Raw genomic sequence first — 22,951 nt, 5'->3', positions numbered from 1 at the left:
TTGGACAAGCCGATCTAATGTGACCCGGTTCATTACAATAATGGCATATTATTCCCCTTCTAGGCCCATTATTATTTTTGTTAAAATGGGGAGGTCTATACGCTTTAACATTTGATCCGGGCCTAGTAACGGCCAAAACTTCATCACTCTTGATGCTTAAGCCAAGTCGAGTTTCTTCTTGACATATCTCGGCGAGGGCATCTTCAATAGGTAAGGCTTTGCTTCTATGGAGATGCCCTTGTTCAAACTCCGGGCGAAGACCATGAAGAAATTGAAAGAAATGTTCTTTCTCAATTTGTTCCCTCCTTAATTCAATATCTTCCGGAGCCACCCACTTAGGCTCAAGAAGAGCAAGTTCATTCCAAAGGGGAGTTAAAGAGCTAAAATAGTCCCGAACACTCATGTCCATTTGTTTGGTGGAACAAATTTTTTCTTGACAAAAAAATTGTCGAGCAAGATCCTTTTGGGTATACATACCCTTAAGGAAAAACCAAGCCTCATTGACCCTTCTAAATTTGGCTATATTAGCACAATTTTTAAGGTCAACATTGTTCATAAACCATGCCAAGATTTTGGCATGGTTACTTTCCCAATCCTCAATTTTGGATTGATGATCATTAATAGTTTTGATGCGCTCATCGCCATCTAAAGCCTTTTCAACTTCATTTTCGATCTTGGTGAGAACAAGAGAGGGTTTGGGAGTAGTTCCCATAATAAAACCCCAAAGTTTCTTACCTCTAAGATGATTTTCCATCGCGGAGGCCCACATGAGATAGTTGGACCCATTTAGCTTAAAAGAAAGCTCCACTTTAGAGTCACGTTCCATCGGCACCAACAAGTCCTTCTTTTCTTCAAATAAATGAGTCACACGTTCCAAAGAAAAGGCCAATCACCAACCGAGCTCTGATACCATGTAATGAAAAGAGGCGGAAGCACCAATAGAGCAAATGTCACTCTTTAAGAGTGACCACTAGAGCCAAGAACACAAACACCGAATGTGCACACACAAAAACTCTCAAATATGGAAATGACTTAAAGTCATAAGTTGAACATTAATGAAGAAAGGAAGAGAGGGGTATAAAACCCATACTTGAGAAGGAGAACACCTCCTCTATTTATAGAGGAGGGAGGCACTAAAGAAGAGACTACAAGGGGGCTCCCTTGTAGTCGTTGGGAGCTCCAACGGTCAGAAATCTGACCGTTGGGGCCCCAACGACTACAAGAGTGGGGCCCCTTGTGGTCTTCCTAAGGAAAGAAAATAAAAAAACAAAAAAGGAAAAAGTGAAAAAGGAAAAAGGAAAAAGGAAAAAGGAAAAAGGAAAAAGATAAAAAATAAAAATAAAAAGTACATTGGCAGAATTATAAGAATACCCCTATCGGGTATTTCAATAGAATAGAATATGTATATATATACATATATGTATACATATATTTATATATATACGGATGTATATATATATAAGTATATGTATATGTATATATATATATATATATATTTTAACAGATTTGTTTAGCGATGATGAATTAAATGAGGATGAAGACTTAAGTGAAAGTATTCCACAACCCATCCAACATGAAGAAGAAATAATAATTGAACCAATTACCTATACATAGAGATAAAAGTACTTTTAGAAGTGCAATAGAGAGGTATAGTGACCTTAGTGAACCTTCCAACCACTCTCGAAGAACCGAAAGACCTAAGAGAAATCCTTCTAGATTTATATCCTATGAATCCTTCTCTCCAAAACATAGGGCATGTCTCAGTGCCATTCACTCATATCAAGAGCCTAGGAATTTTGAAGAAGCTAAAAAAATGATAGAATGGAGGGACGCCATGGATAACGAACTTAGAGCCCTCAACAAAGCTAAAACTTGGACCTTTCAATATCTTCCAAAAGGAAAGAAATCAATAGGATGTAGATGGGTTTTTAAAGTCAAAACCAAGAGTGATGGCACTCTTGAAAGATATAAAGCCCGCCTTGTCGCAAAAGGATATAGCCAAGAATACAGTATTGATTACGAAGAAACCTTTGCCCCCGTTGCTCGAATCGTCACTGTAAGATGTTTGATAACCATTGCATCTATTAAAAAATGAAATATTTACCAAATGGATGTTAAAAATGCTTTTTTAAATGGGGATCTTAATGAAGAAGTTTACATGGATTCTCCTCTTGGCATGGACATACTGAAGAGAAAAGTCTTTCGTTTGCAAAAAACACTCTATGGTTTAAAACAAGCTCCCAAGGCTTGGTATGATCGATTTAATGAAGTTATGTTTCAAGAAGATTTTACTTCATGCTATACTGACACTGCTCAGTTTGTTAAAAGGTCTAATGCAGGAATTGTGATTTTATTACTGTATGTTGATGACATGTTGATAACAGGTAGTGACATAAAGGGCATCAAAAGTATTAAAACTACTTTAAAAGAAAGGTTTGAAATGTCAGACTTGGGGTATTTGACATACTTTCTTGGTATAGAGGTAACCTACTCTCATAGAGGCTATTTCTTGTCTCAAACTAAACTTGCATGTGAAATTCTTGACAGATCAGGTATTTCTGACGATAAAATTTGTGAGACTCCTGAAATTGTGAGATCAAAGATGGGATTTCTTTGGAGGATCATACTCCCTACTGGCAACTTGTGGGGTCTCTAATGTATCTTAGCATAACAAGGCCAGACATCTTGCATGCCGTGCATACTGCAAGCTAATTCTAGCATGCTCCTACATCTGTCCATATGGGCGCCGTTCTTCGAATTGTCAGATACATAAGGGGAACCTTAAATAAGGGAGTCTTTCTTTCCTCGTCCTCTGAGTTAAATTTAATTGCATATACTGACTCTAATTGGGGAGGTGACCCAAATAACCGTCACTCTACTATAGGTTTTTTGCATTTTTTTAGGTGAATCCTTAATCTCATGGAGATGCAAGAAACAACAAAAGGTGTCTCTATCATCCACATAAACAGAATATCGAGTCATGGCATCCACAACCATGAAAATTGTGCGGATTCATCAACTCTTACAAGACATGGGGATTCAGATTCAAGGACCCACTAAGTTATGTTGTGACAATAAGAGTGTAATCTATATTGCCAAAAATCACACATTTCATGAACGTACAAAGCATATTGAGATGGTGATACAGTGGAACAACTGGCATCGCGTGTGTGGTCTTGGCAAACGAGAACATGACCCACACAGTCGTGCGCTACTCAGCGATGAGGACAACCACCACTTGACGCAGTGGTGGAAATTACAACCTTCACGCACGGACATTGACATGAAGCCTGCTGGTGTAGTGAGGATGCCAATAGACTTGTTAATGGAATGACGTAGGTTGTATCCTCCCAATACACGACTGTGCAACACGATAATCCAATGGCAGCGTGAAGACAGAAAAGCTCAGATCAATGTATTCGAGCCACAATGCATTAAAAGACTGGTAACGTTTACAAACTGAGATTATTAACAATGAAAAAGACAAAGACTGACAGAGATTAAACAGACTGATTGAAAATGAATAAAGAAATAAACAAAACAGTAATAACGTGCGACTGAAGCAAAAGTGGTAGCCAAACTTTTCAGAACTCCAGTGCAAAGAATCTAATATAATTAAACTACTGACAGGAAGAAGATAAAGAGGGAAAAAAAATGTTGAAAGGGAAAAAGCTGTTGCTGCGATTTTTTCAATGTTCTCCCTGAAAAGAAGTGTTTTCTCGGTTTCGGGTCATGGATCTGAAGATCCAGGACCCGTGACATCCACTTCTTCATTAATGGCATTATGTAATATTGTTTATTGTAATGAGGGTATTTTAGTACCCTAAAATATTGTAATCTCTTGTTAATATGAAGGAATACACAGCAGCCGACCCTATTGCTGAAGGGGTATCGGCTTCTCCCATCTTCTCTCTCCCTTTCTCTCTCTCTCTCTCTCTCTGTTTTTCAGATCTCACGCGTGGAAGAACCTGGAGATTCAAAATCTAACATGGTATCAGAGCCACGCTTCAGTTGAAACTGGAATCGATCTCAAAGGTACGTCTGATAGATCTGTCCTTCTCGATTTCTTCTTCTAAGTCAAGAACATATCCATCCATTCCCTATTTTCATTTTTTTTTGGGTTCACGAACGACCCATTTTTGCCTCCCCACATTCATTTCTTCTATATCAGATCTGATATCAATCAGATCTGATTCATATCTGACTCCTTCTTCCCACAGTCCTCTTTTCGCCTCTTTCTATTTTTCTTTTACTTCGGTGGTGGCTGAACCTCGGTTTCCCCACAATCTTCTTTCTATCCCCTGAATAACTCAATCCACAGCCTTCTACCTATCCAGTCTTCTACCTATCCCTTTCCTTTTCTCTTGTTTCAGTTTATTGATCTTTTTATTTCTTTCATATCAGCGTGATCTAATCACGCAGGGCCCTATTTCTCATTCTGTCACTCGCATACCTAGTTTATTGCTGTTGGTAGCAGCGTGATCTAATCACGCAGGGTCCTATTTTGTTTCAGCTGCATCCTTGATCAAGCTGATACATTCATTTTCTGTTTCATTTATATCAAATATTTCATTTCATATACAAATTAAAAATCTGATTGACATTCAATTTCTGTTTCATATCAGCAATCTGAATTAGTTTCTGCAGTCTGATAGCATCGATCTGAGTTAGTTCCTGCAAAAAAAAAAAAAAACTGCAGGTGTAAGCAGATTGTGCTGAATTCATTCTTAATTCTGTGAAACATGAATTCACTTCCTAGTCAATCAGTTCTTTCTTCCAGTTTCCTCAGTCATCTCGTGTCTGAAAAATTAAATAATGGTAATTTCTTAACTTGGAAGAGGCAAATCATACCTTTCATTAGGAGTCAGGATCTTTCTGGACACCTGGATGGATCTATTCCAGTTCCTCCTGAGTTCCTATCACAAGAAGAAAGGGACAGCAAAGGGGAAGCTACTACCGTATATGTTAGAAATCCTGAATTTGTGGCTTGGATGAAAAGAGACCAAGCGCTTGTTGCTTATATTACATCAACACTGTCACAAGAGGTGCTTGTAGCTATTCCAGATGACTGCACTGCCATGCAACTTTGGAACAGACTAGTTCAGACATACTCACAGGTTTCTCAGGCCAGGATTATGTTTCTTAAAAGAGAATTTCAAATGTTAAGAAAGGATTCCATGTCCATCATGGAATATTTGAACAAAATGAAGGTTATCACAGATCAGTTAGCAGTTGTTGGAAGTACAGTTTCTGATAAAGATTTGGTACAGCAAACCCTCAGTGGATTGGGACACGACTATCATATGATTGTCACTTCTCTATTATGTTTACCTGAGCTGCCCAACTTTGAAGATCTGCGCGCAAAATTGTTACAATATGAGATGAATTTAAAGAGATTTTCTGAAGAATCATCTATTCAAACTGGGGCACAAGAAGTTCTTGCTACAGGGGTTACTTATGCACGAAGACGAGGAAGCTATGATATCAAGGGAAAAGGGGCACAAGGGAGAAGTAGCCATGGCGGTCGTGGATTATTGCCTACACCCAACTCATATACCAACTCACAAAGACTGAGGCCAATCCCTACTTGCTTTCTGTGTAATAAAAGGGGGCACATCAAAGCCAACTGCTGGTTCAATCCCTTAAATAAAGGAAAATCAACACAAACTGAAGCAAAAAGAGGCACATACAGTACAAGGACCAATGAAGAAGTAAAAGAGTTGTTGTTGTCAGCCTTAGCAGAATTGAATCTGAAACAGAATGAGCAAGGTACTTGGTATGTGGACTCTGGCGCAGCAACTCATGTTACTGGTGATGCAGGTAAGCTCCTAAAACTTGTTCCTTACATTGGTAGAAGTAGTATAGTTACTGGAGATGGATCACACCACTCTGTCTCGCACATTGGAAACTCCATCATACCCTTGCCCGAATCTTCCATCAATCTTTCAAATGTTCTTTATGCTCCTAATATCAAGAAAAACATTGTTTCAGTTTCTAAACTTGTTGATGATGTCAAAGCCTCAGTTGAATTTACTCCTTCTTCTGTTCTTGTTAAGGATCTCTACACGAAGGAGACGTTCGCTAGAGGAAAACGACAAGGCAACATGTATGTTTTTCAAGAAGATCCTTCAGCACATGTTAGCTCTGCAGATCCAAACTTGAAGCTCCAATCATCGTTGTCTTCTGAAAATCCTACCTGTGTTTTTAGTGTCTCTGAAATCAATAAGCCAAATCTTTGTCATGGTCGTCTAGGTCACTGCAGTAGTAGTTTCATTGAAAAGCTTGTTTCGAATAATCTTATTCCCAATTCAAGTCTAGGAATAAATGTCAATGACAATAAATGTTCTAGTTGTCTCTTATGTAAGAGTCATGTTTTACCATTTCATTCTATCAATAAAAGAGCTTCAAGACCTTTTGAGACTATCTGTTCTGATGTTTGGGGGCCTGCTCCAGTTGCTTTCATGTCTGGAACTAGATATTATCTTTTATTTGTTGACAGTTATTCTCGATATTCCTGGATATTTTTCATGAAACATAAATCTGAGACTTTCAAGTTGTTCCGTAACTTCCATTCCTTTGTAAAAAAACCAATTTTCTGAAAACATCCTAAGTTTCCAATGTGACGGAGGAGATGAATTTTCTTCCATTGACTTTACTAACTTTCTTCAAAGTAATGGGATAAGAAAAAAGGTGTCTTGCCCACACACACCTCAGCAGAATGGGATTGCTGAAAGGAAGCATCGCCATATTGTTGAGAGTGCGATGAGCATGATGCATGACAGTAATCTTCCGATCACTTTATGGACAGAGGCTTTTCATTCTGCAGTTCATGTGATAAATCGATTGCCCATGACTATTTTGGAAAACAAGTCTCCTTACTTGTCTCTTTTTGGTATACACCCCAACTACTATGATTTGCATGTCTTTGGATGTTTATGCTATGTTCATGTTGACAGTTCAAGGAGACATAAGTTTCAGGACAAGGCTTTAAAGTGCAGGTTTGTGGGTTATGCTGATGACTATAAAGGGTACAGGTGCTATGATCCGGTGAGCAAGCGCATCAAAATATCAAGAAATGTCATCTTCGATGAATTGAATTTTGATTGTCAATGTACTAGTTCTTCAGAATCAAAACATAGAGTTGAGGCTTATTATCCTTGGTTGAATTATGAACTTCTCTCAGGAACTAGTGATGCTTGCTCAAATTGCATTCAAAAGGCTAAGAAACTTATGTCTACTGATGGAATGATTGATCATGAAAATACAGACTCAACTTTGAATCTAGGAAGGTATAAAGGTCTTGTCTACACTCGACGAGAAAGAGAGTCACCCACCATAGTTGATTCAGATATGGACGCTTCCTCAACATCCAACATTGTTGGTACTAGAAGATCCACACGTTCTCGCCGTCCAATTGAAAGGTGGGTCAGTTATGAAAATTTTTCATTAGATTTTCAACTCTTTCTAACAGCCTTGAATAAAGAAGATGAACCCACAACGTTCTCTCAAGCATCAAATTCCAGAAGATGGATTGAAGCAATGAATGAGGAGATGGAAGCTCTACATGAATGTGGTACGTGGGATGTCGTATCAAGACCACCTGACAGAAACGTTGTTGGTTCGAAATGGGTGTACAAAATAAAGTATAAACCAGATGGGACTATAGAGCGATACAAGGCGAGACTTGTAGCCAAAGGTTTTACACAGGAGCAAGGGCAGGATTATGATGAAACCTTTAGTCCAGTTGTGAGGATGGGGACAATCCGAGTCATACTTTCTTTAGCCATTGAACACCAATGGACCATTAGCCAACTTGATGTGAAGAATGCTTTTCTTCATGGAGATTTGAGAGAAGAAGTTTACATGGAACAACCCACTGGTTACGCAGAAGGTAATCCTACAAAATATGTTTGCAGACTAAAAAGGGCGATATATGGATTGAAGCAGGCATCTCGATCTTGGTTTGACAGCTTTTCTCTTGAAATACAAAAGTATGGTTTTAAGAAATCTCTTCTTGACCACTCCCTATTTATATTTAAGAACCAAGACACAATTACTCTGTTGTTGATATATGTGGATGATATTATCATCACTGGCAGTTCCAATGAGCACATTGAAGAAGTCAAACATCTCTTGAATCAGAGGTTCAAAATGAAGGACCTTGGCAAACTACGGTACTTTCTTGGAATTGAAGTTGACAGTTCCTCTGAAAAAATGACTCTCACTCAACATAAGTATACCATTGATGTTCTCAATAAATCGGGTATGAAAGACTGCAAGCCCTTGAGTACTCCTAGCGTTCTTCATCAAAGGCTTAGCTCTCAAGACGAAGATCCTTTTGATAATCCCACACAGTACCGTAGCATAGTGGGTATGTTACAATACCTCACTTTTACTCGCCCTGATATAGTCTACTCGGTGAATCAAGTTTCTCAGTTTATGCATGCCCCATGTGAAGGGCATATGGAAGCAGTTAAACGGATACTACGATATCTAAAGGGAACGGTTGGGGATGGCCTCACATATAAGCGAAAGACAAATGGGCAAAGTGCACATGAGATCACTATTTATTCTGACGCGGACTGGGCGGGAGATCCAGATGAACGCAGATCAGTATCAGGCTATTGTGTATTTGTTGGGATGAATTTGGTTTCTTGGAGTAGTAAGAAACAAAAGGCTGTTGCCAGATCCAGTATAGAGGCTGAATACAGGTCAATGGCAGCCGCCACTGCTGAGGCTACTTGGGTTAGACATCTACTGACAGAAGTCGGAGAATCGATATCTCGATCACTTCTTTTGTGTGACAACCAGAGCGCCATTAGTATGTCTTTTAATCCAATCCATCACAGTCGTACCAAACATATTGAAATAGACCAGCATTTTGTGAGACAAAAGGTAGAAGAGAAAGAGATTGAGCCTGAATTTGTTCGAACTACAGATCAAGTGGCAGATATATTTACAAAAGGATTGACAAAAGACAGATTTTGGATGTTAAAAGGCAAGTTGTTCATGATTCAAGATCATGCACAACTTGAGGGAGGGTGAAAAGAAGTGTTTTCTCGGTTCCGGGTCATGGATCTGAAGATCCAGGACTCGTGACATCCACTTCTTCATTAATGGCATTATGTAATATTGTTTATTGTAATGAGGGGTATTTTAGTACCCTAAAATATTGTAATCTCTTGTTAATATGAAGGAATACACAGCAGCCGACCCTATTGCTGAAGGGGTATCGGCTTCTCCCATCTTCTCTCTCCCTTTCTCTCTCTCTCTCTCTCTGTTTTTCAGATCTCACGCGTGGAAGAACCTGGAGATTCAAAATCTAACACTCCCCCTGCACGCAACCCTAAGAAGTTTATTTAAAGGCTTCAACTGGATCCGGGTCTCGGGTTCGGTCCCAGACCCGAAACACGTCTGTGTGATGTTGGGTATGTGACGTCTAGGACATTCCGGACCTGCTCTGCATCATTCTCCCCTGGTTGGGAAGAAGTCAGCTTCGACGACTGATCTTCTCTACAGTAAGCATATAGATCAGACACACCAAAGATAGACACTTCCATTTAAAATTGTGATCTGCTCCTTACTCTGCAAACTTACCAATGACCACATCTCCAGCTTGCAAGTTGGCACCAATAAATGAGAATCTATCATCATTAAGGCTGACCACCCTACCATACCCACAGAGCGTTTTTCCAAAATCTACCACCCCTTTCATTTTGCAACGCTTCCTTGTCTCCTTCACAACGTCAACTTCAGATTTATAACTTCTGATATGCTCAGCCCTGAACATGCCACGATGTAATGAAGCTTGATTCAATACCAAAGAGATTTCTTGAATGCTGCCAAGATGAACATTAACAACCACAATTGCATCCAGACCCGTCCACCCGGGTCCCCCTGCTCCCACTCGTGGGTTTGCCGCCTTATGGCTCCCATGCATGGGTTCAAGGGGGAAGGTTATTGCCTTCCCGGGTCGGACAGAGGTACCTGGGTCCCCAGCAAGACCCAGTGGGACGCAGGGGCCCTGTAGGTCCGACCCACACTGTGGCGCGATCCCCATGGTGCGAGGCCCCGAGCCTAGGCCTGGGGCAGGACCCGACGTAACGTTGTGGTCCTGCAACTCAAGCCCAACTTGCGACGCAGTCGTCAGGACCCGCTGCGCCCCTTGGCGGTTCGGTTGGAGGGTACCCGGACATGGGCGACCTGGGATTGCTGCCGATTCGAGATGGAGGGAAGGTACCAGATGGGAAGAACTGTCGCAACCTACATCCCTGTGCAAGGTTTCTCCAACGTCTTCCCGACGTGCCACGAGCTCGACTGTCGACGAGGCTGGATCGACGACGACGATATCATCGGGGTTGTTCGCGCGTGCGCCTAACTGATTCAATTGCACTGCATGCGCATCCACCTTAGATTCAAGCGCATCCATCCGTGCTTTGACCCCATCCATGCGCTTCGACAGACCGACTACCTCCTTTTCTAGGCATAGCACATCTTCCTGCATCTCCGTCAACTTGTTAAGTAGCCGCTTCATGATCTCCTCTCGCGCCTTTCCGCTCATAGGACCGTCCCTCGCTTCTTGCGACATGCCGTTGACGAAGGAGGAGGGGCTGGGCTCTGATACCATTTTGATGCAGTGGAACAATCGGCGTCGCGTGCGTGGTCTTGGCAAACGAGAACACGACCCACACAGTCGTGCGCTACTCAGTGATGAGAAGGACAACCACCACTTGACGTAGTGGTGGAAACTGCAACCTTCACGCATAGGCGTTGACGTGAAGCCTGTTGGTGTAGTGAGGATGCCAATAGCCTTGTTAATGGAATGACGTAGGTTGTATCCTCCCAATGCACGACTGTGCAACACCATAATCCAATGGCAGCGTGAAGACAAGAAAGCTCAGATCAATGTATTCGAGCCACAATGCATTAAAAGACTGGTAACGTTTACAAACTGAGAGTACTAACAATGAAAAAGACAAAGAATGACAGAGATTAAACAAACTGATTGAAAAGGAATAAAGAAATAAACAAGACAGTAATAACGTGCGGCTGAAGCAAAAGTGGTAGCCAAACTTTTCAGAACTCTAGTACAAAGAATCTAATATAATTAAACTACTGACAGGAAGAAGACAAAGAGGGAAAAAATGCTGAAAGGGAAAAAGCTGCTGCTGCAATTTTTCAATGTTCTCCCCCTGCACGCAACCCTAAGAAGTTTATTTAAAACGCAACCCTAAGAAGTTTATTTAAAGGCTTCAACTGGATTCGGGTCTCAGGTTCGGTCCCAGACCCGAAACACGTCTGTGTGTTGTTGGGTATGTGACGTTTGGGACGTTCCGGACCTGCTCTGCATCAGATGGACTGCCACTACGTTAGAGAAGCATACTTGCAAAGAGTTATAGATCTTTCATACGTGACCTTGGAATATCAGTTGGCAGATTTCTTCACTAAGGCACTCTGCTCTCCCAGATTCAACTTTCTTCTTGACAAACTCTCGGTCACTGCGCCCTAAGTTTGAGGGAGGGTGTTAAATTGTATCTCCTGTTATATACATATATTTTTATATATATGTAACGAGAGATACATATACATATATGTATCATGCATACATGTATATGTATCTATCGTTATATATATAAAAATATATTTTTTCCTTCATGTAACCCCAGGGGTATTTTTGTCTTTTTACTGTTTTACGCATATTTACATTTGTAAATATGTTTGTAATTTATTTTTATTTCTTTTTCCTTTTTTCCTTTTTCTCTTTTTCTTTTCCTTTCTTTTTCTTTTTTGACTTAGTCAACATTAGAGGGGGTCCAACACTAGACGTTGGACCTCTCCAATGGTTAGATTTCTAACCGTTGGAGGGGATCCAACGTCTAGTGGGAGCCCCTCTAAGGCTTCCTCTTCTCTATAAAAGGGGTTGAACCCCTATTGTAAATTTATTCAATGCTTGGAGCATTGTTCTCCAATTGTTCAATAAAATTCTTTATATTTTTGCATTTGTGTTCTTCATTTGTACCTTGGGTACATTTTGTTCTAAGTGTTCTTGTGCCTTTGTGCACATATCTCTTTGTGGAGTTGGAGTTTGGGCTGCACACTACCTCTTTTTGAGATATTTTCACAATATGTCCAACTTGTAATTTTGGTAATGATAAGAAAACAATAGTTGATCATTGGATGAGTCACAACTAGAGTTCCCCTAAGTGTCAATTTCAACCAAATAGTTACGGCTAGCTGGTACAAATATCTGAGTAGCATAACTGAGGTTGTGAAGTTTCTTGTAGAGTGTATGATCCTGCCAGCAGTTTGGACATTGACAAAGTCCATCAGATAATGGATGCAGGCTAGAAGTTGAGGCATTCATGATAATGCTTTCACATGTGGTGACTTGGAAACAAGCGGGGAAAGGGAGGTTGTACTAGATGTTCAGATTGACAATCTTTGCCGGGTGAGGCCCTGCTCTTACAAATTATGATGTTTATTGTTGGGGCGTGAAAAGCTCTCAACAATCAAGCATTAGTATTTTATGATGGTTTGCTATCTTTCAAGTGATCAAGTGCCTTCATGGTTGAATCTATGAGAATAACTCTGTATTGGTTCTTTTTCAGTGTATGATGATTTGTGGTCCCTTCCATGATATCCATTAAACTGGTTAAACCCATGCATTTGAAGGAGACAGAAGTTCAGTTATAGATAATACCATTCTAGCATTATAAACAAAGGGAATAGATGGCGTTTGTGGTGAGATGAACCTGAAGTTTCTCGATGTAGAAGTGATGATCTGGAAATTTCGGGTTTGGAGTATTGGATGCCTACTATTCTATGTCACAGGGATTCGGCTAGCAAGGTGCCGCACCCGCGTCGACGCGACTCGACGCGGGTGCAGGTGCGGCACCGGGTGCGGTCAACCCGATCCTGGGTGCGTTGACCGCACCCAGGATCATTTCGGTCAATTTTTTTTTTTAAAAAAATTGCCCTATGAAATGGGCTGCGGAATTTAAAAAAAAAAAACTGCTGACAGCTGCTTGCTGCTGCTCTTGTTTTATAAAGGGGCACTTTTAAAACCATCTAAAATTGAAGAGCCTTTTCAATTCAGATCCTTCTTTTTCGTAAAGGATTTTCTCTCTCCATAATAAATGATAATGATGGTGGTAGCCTTGCTGGCTATTAGTATTCATTGTTTTCCTGACGAGATGGGTGCTCTAGCTGTAGCCTTGTGTAGACCTCTCTTTTTCACATGTCCAATCCAATAAATTTCTTTTAGTTGTCGTTCAGCTGTATATAAAATGAAATTTGAAGAATCCTATTGCGTGGCAGTGGAGTCGTAGGCCTCATGAAGACTCTCTCTCCAACAAACCACATCAAACCTTGCGCTTATATTTTTTTTCGTGAAGACCAGAGAGTTTCAGACATGATTGAATCATGACAGTCAGCAGAACGCAGCAGGCTGGGTCGATCAGATTGCCAATCCTTTCGTTTCATCAATTTTGTCCCGTTGCCTTAAAGTACACAACAAGCAGAACGTGGGTAACGAGTCTTCAAACAAACACACCAGCAAAAAAAATTGGACCCCCGACCCGTGTCGGGGGAACCCCGGACCCCCTTATATATATATTTACATTTTTGCCCCTGCCGCACCCCCGCACCCGGGTTTTTTGGAAGTGCCGAATCCCCGCACCCGCACCCGCACCCACACCCATGTGACATAGCTACTATTAAACAGAAATAGATATACATTTTCTTTCTGGTGTAGAGACATAACGATCAAGTAAATTATCACTTCATACCATGATGGTATTTACTGATACTCAAACTCCTCAGTTCTCTCTTCCCAAGTCTATCACAGCATTGTTTATTGAAGTTTGTGGATATGGCTTTTTCAACATCTAGTCAGTTTTTCTGTAATGCTTGAATATAAGAATGTCAAAGCCATGTTGCTTAAAGAGTGTTCCTGACCTTCCCATGCAAATAAGGGGAACCAATCTTTTTTATTTTTTTATTAAGATATACATTTTTTTAAACTGTGAACTGCATTACAAGTCAGCCATCAAGACAACCCCATGTCCAAGGAAGCAGTGGCAGGAGCTAAATCCTTTTACAATGGAATCCGGAAGAAATGGTCATTTCTTTGATATGATAGTTTAAAAGATACCACAAAACATGGTAATTTATATGGAGACCGATTTGCTCACCAATGTATCCAATTTGTTATCAACCATTCCACCCTGTTCAGCTGGTTTCTCAGCAAGGGGAGAAGATCTGGTGAATGGACTGCTTTACATCAGTGATGCTAACTTTCTTCCAATTGGGCCCTTCTTTAACCTGCACATCCATGAATAAAGAGCATTTAAGCTACATCTTGGATAGTTCCAACTTCAGTCAGTTCTGATTAATTTTATTGGGTAGCTAGTGTAAATTTATTGCTGTTGGGCTAGCTTGAAATCAGCATGCCTCCATAAGGAAAAAAAAAAAAAGATTCAGAGCTTGAAGTGCACTCAATATTTTGAATATTACTATTGTGTTTCTGGGAGTACCTGCTAATTGTTTTAGCTCAGCTATAACAGGTCATGTTTGCCTAAACAGTCTGCAGACACTTCACCCTATCATGGTAGTGGTTTTCTAGTAAGTTCATTTGAATTACCTAGACTCAGGTGCTGATGGATTTTTTCTTTTTCCAAATGTTTTTGATACATGTGTTGTTGTGGGTGTGGGTGCAGGTGTGTTCATGTTCATGTTTGATACATTTCCTTGACATGTTGAAAAGTGATAAAGATGATTTACATACCTTGGCTTGAATCTCTGCAACAAAAATGTCATTTGCTGATGAATATTGGACAGACTGAGCTTCCAAACTGAGCTCACTCAGTGCCTGCATTGTCTCCAGTAGAAGACTGTCTCTGTATGGACACTGCAACTCGAGCAATGCATCACCTTCGATTATAGAGACCTGCACAATTGTGATCAGGCCCCTAACTACCTTAGATTTTGCTACACCCGATCCTTCCAGTGCTCGTAGTTTTCTCTTATCCAAGATTGGAACTTTACCGTTCAGTCTGTTCTCAGTTTGACCATGAGCAGTGCTGTCTGTGCTATTGCTGTTTATTTGAGCCGTTCTTTCTTTGGTATTGTATGTTTCCCATGTTTCTGTTCCTTTTGCTCTTAAATTGGCTTCCATCTGTCTGTTACGTGATTCAAGATCCTCTATATGCTTTCTGAGTTGTTTTACATACTCTATTGTGTCACCTAGGATTGAGGCCTTGTCCATCTGCAAGTCATTTGAGGATAAGTGTCATGAGTCGGTCTCTTTGAAAAACATCAAGATATTATTATTGGGTCATCTTTGAGCAGATGCATGCATACTTCTTGCCAAGAACTTATTGTTTCTCACTATATGAATATGACTAGTCTCACATTATATGTCTAGGATAGTGTCATGGTTGAAGCTATTGTCTCTAAGACACAATTTGGCTTAAATGGAAAGAATATGATAATCTTTTATTGGCATAGCCAGATGAAAGGAAATACTGACCCTTCAACTGTAGCAATCTGAGGGTGGTGATGCTGTTAGTAGGTCAGTATGGCTTGAGGTTTTTGCTTTCATCTATAGCATTGTTGGTGGCGGTGAATACGCTGATGCAAATGGCATGTAGAAGATATACTGCTAAAGAGCATAGTGATCTGTTGGAAGAGCGATATGATTGTGTGCATCCAAGAGTTGTTCTGGTCGTATTGTATATAGCTGATTGTTGGTTACATTGAATGCCCATCACACATTTCACATGGGAACCATGCATCTCACATAGGATATGGGGGAGTGAGCAGTATGCACACCTCCGTCAAGTAAGACGTGAAGTGGTGATGGAAGATAACCAGTAATTTAGTTATATATGTTGTGAAATAAGGGTCCTATTTTGTCCATGCTGTATTTTTCCTTTATTCCCTACTGTTTTTATGTATATGCTGTCTATACCTCATTGTATGAGGGGCTTTTGTCCAATGTATCCCATTCAACATTTTAATAGAAGAGAGGTCGAAAGAGGGACCCTAACCCTCCTTTTTTTTTCCTATCACTCTCTCTCTCTCAACTGTTCTTATATCCCTCTGTTTCTCTTCTTCTCTTCAGTTAGTTAATACCCCCTTTATTTTGGTTTTTTTTTCCCTTTGTAGTGGGGTGGATGACTGCATGAACCTTTCAACCATGCAGGTACCATTTCAAGCAATATACAATACGAGAGTAGCTGTTCTCCACACATCCTGTGATGATGGAAGCAAAATAATGACCTTACTGATGAATGTGAAGGTTATGTCGACTTTTTCAATCAATGTGCCAGATGCAATGTGTCGTATTGATTGATTCATGTTGACAGGAAAAATAATGTTTGACTAATAGCATGGTCATGCATACCTTAGTCACAAAAGGAACGAGCGAGCGCAAGATTATAAACTTCTCATTCAGTTTCTCCCTTCTCCTCCGTTCTGCCAACACATGGCTTGCACTAAATCTATTTTCACCGTATTCCTCCTGTTTTTTGGGTGAATTCTCATCCTTATACTTGCTATGAAGGAAGGGCACACTAAACAGGGTGTACTTCAAAAACCACTGTGAACTTCCTTCCATTATTATCTGCAAGGTGTCATGCGAGCTGCTACTCCATGCAGAAAATGCGGATTGCCGTGATGATTGCAGATAAGCAGTTGGAGGTGGATCTGTCCATTGACAAGTATTGTGTTGCAACATGGTTGCCACAGTCTGAGAATAGTGAGCATCTTCTTGCGTTAAATCTCGTGTCTTTGGTGCTCCTGCAGTTTGTGCAGAAAAATCTCAGAGCATAAGATGAGTAGATGACAGTTTATCTTTAACTGGAAGCATGTAAACAACAAATAGTCCTGCTGGTGATAATGGCAAAGGTTTAGTCGGTTTACCAGAATTTTGCACGTCGTTACTAATCTCTTCCTGTAAAAGTGGCCAAGTATTACCTGCATGGGGCAAGATGCAACTGCCATCTTGGCAGTCATCACCTGTGGCAAGATTACTGACTGCAATCAGCTGCATTCCTGAATCTAAATGGTTTGAGCAGTCTTCTGGTGACCCAATCCGGATATCTTCAGGCATATCCAGTTGCATTAGCTCACTTGGTGGCTCTACAATTTCTGCAGACGGAACTACCCTCATCATTGTCTGCATGTTGCTGGGGCTGCCTGTCTCTGCTTCAGAGTCGGAATCAAGATGAGCATTAACTTCTGCATCTGATTGCTGGAGGTCATGGACAGGGAATGGGGGACCTGGAGCTGGTGGAAGCATGTGGTACCGTGGTAGAGGAGCTAGATTCCTTTCAGTTGCTGTAGTGGGTTTGGAGGTCGAATGCTCAGAGCATACAGGATTTGACTGGTTGTGGTCCATGAAGAAGCTTCTGGCATGGTTGACAAGGCCTAGATCTTCCTGCACCTGTTTCAGGAAATATATTTTTTGGCCAAAAAAGAGGTTTCAGATGGTTTATTCATCTTCCAATGTCATCCAAGCAGACCTGGCTAAATCATTAGTTATAAGGAAACAGATGACATACTCATTTGTCTCTACACTTCATAAATGGGTATTAAGATCATGAACTCTTTGTATTGTTGATAAACTTTGTTTCGTCTAGTGTAGTGAAGAAAGGAGACAACCATCATTGGTTAAAGGTAGTCTGTGGTTTAGTTTTAATCCCTGTTGGTCATCTTGGCCTGTTTCATAGTTTGAAATTTCCCTGTACCCTGGAGGCATAACTGTGTAGCTCGCTAGCCGTGTGGATGAGAGTCTGTTGTTTAATTTCCTTTAGCTTCTTGCTTGGCTCATCTATGCAAGGAACAACCTGGACCTACCTTCATAGTTTTTTTAACAGTCGGATCAAAAGTCGCCAATCTTTTGCTATGTTTAGTGGTGGAAAGAAATCTCTAGAAATCCGAACCAGCCATTGTGGTATTCTCACTCCGATTTTGACTCCTTTTTACAAATGTGTGTGTGTGTGTGTGTGTGAGAGAGAGAGAGAGAGAGAGAGAGAGAGAGAGAGAGAGAGAGCACCCTTTTTGTGGTACCCAGTTCGAGAACGCCATCCATGAGGGGGAAGCACACAACCGTCTGCAGAAAAGCGCATGATCACAAATGATGATAGATCAACTTCTTTTCATAACAAGAAGAGTGATGCGAGTGATCTACCTGAATTCGTGCACTCTGGCATTGTTGCAGAGCAATGCAGGAGAAGACAGAGAGATGAGAAAGAAAGACGGTTATATCAACTGAAGTAACAGAAAATAACAATGATACCTTTTGATGGAGGTTGGGTGGTACCTTTGCTAGGATGGCTCGAGAGAACACTTTGCTATCTGCTTCATTCGCACCGGTGAGCCATACAGGCTGTCTTCTTAGAAGCGCCTTCCCCGGCAGCCTAGGCACAATGGTTTTCATGTCATCTTGCCTGAAAGTATCTGTGAATTTTTGTTTTTTGACATAACAAAACTGTGACTGTGCATGTTACAGGGTGCAGATTCATGTAACCGAGTGTATAAAGCATTAGATAGCCATATCACACGCCTGAAAGATAACATGGTACACGAATATATGAGAGAGGGAGATGCATTATGCGTACATGAAACATGGGGACTGTATTGGACACAGTTAAACAATTCAACATGGGCCCAAATGCTATTGTTAACTCTTAGAAAGATTACAACGATGTTGGTTTGAGCGTGTTCGATTTTCATGGTCACTGTGGTTACTTCAATAGAAACTGTTTGGGTTGTATAGCCTTAGCAGGGCTATTTTCCCTTGACAGATGTTTTTAGGAGTAAATGTGAAAACAGGTGAGGGTAGAGGAGAACGCAATTTGGGAAAATGGTTGAATGGTTTAAGTTTCTGCACCTTTTTTGAATTTATAACCTGAAGAAACTGCACCTTTTTCTATTTTAACACATAGGGGTGGCTATTGGATCAGGTACCCGACTGGCTATCGGGTGCCCTGGTGGGGTGCAAAATGCAGTGCATCCCTGATTCAAGTCAGTTACTTGGCCCATTAGGGGTTGGACTTAAGGGTGTTAAGCATCAATTCAATGAGTCAGAGAAAAGCCCTGCAAAATGCGGCCCGCTCCTGATTCAAGTCGGGCTGGACCCAGCCTGATTAGGTAATTGTGCCCGAATCAGGTGGGACCTTCTGTAATTTACACGGGGCTCGGTTCGTGAACTGGGTTGAACATAAGGGGCTCGCCCATTAACTGGATCCGGCTGAAAGGGTCCAGACCAAGCCCAAGCCAAGCCTGAGTATAACTGAGTTGGACTGAGCTCAGGCCAAGATACAGTTCAGGCCTGTTGGGTAGGGCCGGCCGGATGGTCACCCCCAAGTCCTTGCTCTAAAGCTCTTTGCTGACTTTTCATGTCATCTATTCTAATTAAAGGAATTAAACTGAACCCCTATTGGGAGATATTGAATGGGGGGAGATGTGGGGGTCCCTCTTAATGGAGGAGGACAGCCCTTACGTGGTGCTATCTGGTTGGTTGGGGATGATCTGATCTAAGTAGGGCCCTATATGGCAGCTACTTTTTCATTTTTTATATAGAGTCCGAGTATTTTACAAAGTACTCGGGCCACACAAAACACAAGAAATCACCCTGAGTATAGGGATTTTTAGTGTTTTATGTTTTACACAAAATCTATGCACGGTAGCGATTTTCTGTATTTTGTGTTTTACACAGAAAATCAATTCACCCAGTAGAAATTTTCTGTGTTTTGCGTGCTCGGTCCGGGTCACCTAACCATGCCTCAGGTAAGTTATGGTGAGGGTAGGATGAGCAGTTGGTGCGGTAGACTTCATTCTCCATGTTAGGATTGGCTACTTCACATACAAAACCCTGGCACTCCGAAGCCAAAGAAAAGATGAAATAAGATGATGATGATGTTACATACCCTACACCAGGAGGAAAAGAAAAAGAGATGCACATTAGGTAGAACCACTCGGACTCGGTGAGATCCTCTGGGGACAGGGCGGCACGCAGCCGCCTTGATGGCTGGCTCGTTTCGACGACAGACAGCGATTCGTAGAGCTCTTGAAGTTGCTCGCTCCGCTGTGGACATGCCTCCTCTGTGCTCACCTCCATGGGTTGAACTGTCTTCATTGTCTTGATTGCACCATTGTAGTGTCCATCACACCATACTAGTGCCCTGATCAACATCATCAACATCATCATCATCATCATCATCATCATTACTAATTAAGAAAAAATAGCTAAATTCTTTATGCAAAGATCTACCAACTACAACTATGATATAGGAGTATCTAGAACTTAAGTAACTAAAAACAGGAGAAAACAAGAAATAACAACGTGATAATGAAAATGAAGCATATGGGTTGGGGGACGTGTCACAGAGGGAGGACGAGGCACACCCACCCTTGCCTTGGGCAGACTTGCCAAAAAACGATGTAAGTCCACTGAACGTTTTGAACTGCCGACTGCAGTTGCCGCTGCAATCTGATGCAGGCCGAGGCTGCTTCCTCCATTGCCATCTCCATGGGGTGCACCGTTCCTAGGGGCCAAACCCACTTGGTTTATATATATATATATATATATATATATATATATATATATATATATGATAAGGGGGAACAATTACAAAACTGACCTTATTCTCATCCAAAACTACAAAAATACCAATCAGTTATCACTGAAAAAACTAGATGAGCCGGTGGTGGCTCGGCTCATGTTTCTAAAGCAAAGAGCTTATTCAAACTCATCAAATAGGCTTGACAAACTTGAGCACGAACAACCAGCGTTCATCTAAGCTCAGCTTGGCTTGTATAAGCTTGTTTATTAATAATAAATATATTTTGTATAATAAAATAAAGATGGTTACAAGTTTAGTTCAATTACTATTGCTTACAAGTTTGAAACAATTATTTATTTTGCAGTCTTTCAAGAGAATGATGATTTATTTTGTCAATGAGCTACTTTGAGGTTGGCTCAGTAGGTTTGGGGTTCAAATTCTATCGTTTTTAACTTTAAAAAATATATCTTTTTAAAAATGAGCTTGCTCGTGCTTAGCTCATTTAGCTCGAGGTTTTCATGGGCTCAAGTTTGGCTCTGGGCGACACAAGAAATGAGTCAAGCTTAAACACCCTCTGTTCAGTTTGTTTGGCTCGTTTACCAGATATGAGTAGAGGAATGCCCTGTCATGCAACGGCTTAGTGTACTGAACCCATAGGCATTGCCAACCCACCAATTTAGGACCAGTTTGTCATGCCTGCCACAAAATTTGAGTACAGAGCTACTAAACCATGAGCCAAATTTGAAACACAATGTGCTATGCAATCTATGGTTCATGAGTACTTTGCTGAACCAATTTCCAGTTCTTGTTAACATGAGCAGCAACCCCTGAATCCCTGATACTAGGAAGCAGATCAGGTCATGCTGAACATGAGCGTTTTTTCTCATGCCGACATCGTGGCCATCCGATTTGCATTTTAAAAAGCTCAAAAGTCGACAAAACCACGTGGCATTCATCCAAAAATGCAAACAGACTGCCACGATGTGTGCATAAGAAAAAACGCTCATGTTCAGCACCACCTGATCTGCTTCCCTGCTACTACTACCCACTATTTACAACACCAACAACAATAATAATAATAATAATAATAATAATAATAATAATAATAATAATAATATGCCAACAAACAAGAATCCTATTGTTGTAAGTATTTGGCTCCATTAAGGGTATTTAGGTATTTTAGCTTTAATTATGCACGAAAGGAAGACTGAGGAGCCAGAAGGATTCGCGATGGTGGGGCCCTTCTGAATATCAGAGACTCTGCTCTGACTGGTCGGTATACCTGCCGGTTCTTACCCACTGACCCACGCTCACGTGCCGTGCCCACTTTTCAAGATGGAAGGACAGCTAACTCTTAATGTGCACGCACCCGTTTACCAATTAACCGAGCTCGTAACTCGGCTCAAGCTCATCTTGAGTTTAATCGAGCTCGAGGTCAGCTCGTGAAAGAATGAGACGAGTTGAGCACAAGCTTGCTTGTGTAAAACTATCCATGTTAATTTTTACATAGAATATACAAAGTATTTATATATTATATTTCAAATATATGTATTTTGTATATAGTAATGATAGGGTGCACCTACTCCCTAAATCACATCCATATTGGATCATATGCCTTTGCATTATTATTGAAAACACAAATTAAATGAGTGTGGAGAACCGTTTTCAAAGCTGCAATATAAATAACATATCGATTTTGGGTATCTCTCTCACATACATGATGATGAGTAATAGATTTGATTGCATGACATGCTCACACATGCATACTTCTCTTTCATGAAACCCTTTTTTAGGTCTCTCTCTCTCTCTCTTGTCTTTGTTAGCATGTACTAACACCTTTGTTTCCGCATGAGTTCTTTGTGATAGAGGCATGTGGCATGATAAACCATGATGGGGCTCCCTTTTCGCCATCTACATGATTCTTCATTGATCACTTAGGGATGCATAACGGTCCAACAAAAAGGGAGGCACATATGATAGAGAATGTATCATTCACATATGCATTAGATGAAGAGAGTTACCTATAATAATATGAAAATAAATTTTATTTTTCAGCTTTGAAAACGGTTCCCCTCTCATTTAATATTTGGTGTTCAAGAATAATGGAAAGAGACATACCGCGTTTAACTCTTCATTATAACTGTTGGATCTTAAGAGATCCAACGGTTGTGATTAAGGAGTTGGTGCTCTATCAATACTATTTTGTATATTACACACAATATTCTCTGTACTTTGAAACCAAAAGGGAATGTTGGACTTTCTCTACAATCTACATCACCATGAGTTAAAAAAGATAAAAAGGGTAATTTCCTAATATCTACCTTATTTGTTAAAAATATGTGATTACCCTTATTAAAAGACATATCAACCTTCTTAAATGT

General features: G+C 40.7%; 1 protein-coding gene across 4 annotated transcripts; it reads right to left on the bottom strand.

Moving 5' to 3' along the window:
- Nucleotides 1–14,103: 14,103 nt before the first annotated feature.
- Nucleotides 14,104–20,555, bottom strand: LOC149851296 (basic helix-loop-helix protein A-like). Of its 4 annotated transcripts, XM_090014535.1 has the most exons (9): nt 20,417–20,552; nt 19,935–20,189; nt 18,326–18,422; nt 18,194–18,208; nt 18,059–18,115; nt 16,924–17,446; nt 16,406–16,800; nt 14,786–15,265; nt 14,104–14,322 (listed from the first exon to the last, which is right to left on the bottom strand). In XM_090014535.1, the coding sequence occupies exons 1-9, from the start codon at nt 20,536–20,538 to the stop codon at nt 14,242–14,244; spliced, it is 2,025 nt and encodes a 674-aa protein (XP_089870661.1). In that variant the 5' UTR covers nt 20,539–20,552; the 3' UTR covers nt 14,104–14,241. The 4 variants fall into 4 exon arrangements, with proteins under 4 accessions (XP_089870661.1, XP_089870643.1, XP_089870651.1 ...); XM_090014517.1 differs by having other exon boundaries at nt 18,194–18,422; nt 20,417–20,555; XM_090014525.1 differs by having other exon boundaries at nt 16,978–17,446; nt 18,194–18,422; nt 20,417–20,555.
- Between the last annotated feature and the right edge of the window lie 2,396 nt (nt 20,556–22,951).

Source organism: Nuphar pumila, chromosome 1 (assembly GCF_984573655.1).
Source record: "Nuphar pumila chromosome 1, dmNupPumi1.hap1.1, whole genome shotgun sequence".
Lineage (NCBI taxonomy): Eukaryota > Viridiplantae > Streptophyta > Magnoliopsida > Nymphaeales > Nymphaeaceae > Nuphar > Nuphar pumila.
This window is presented reverse-complemented; position numbering and strand designations above follow the sequence as displayed.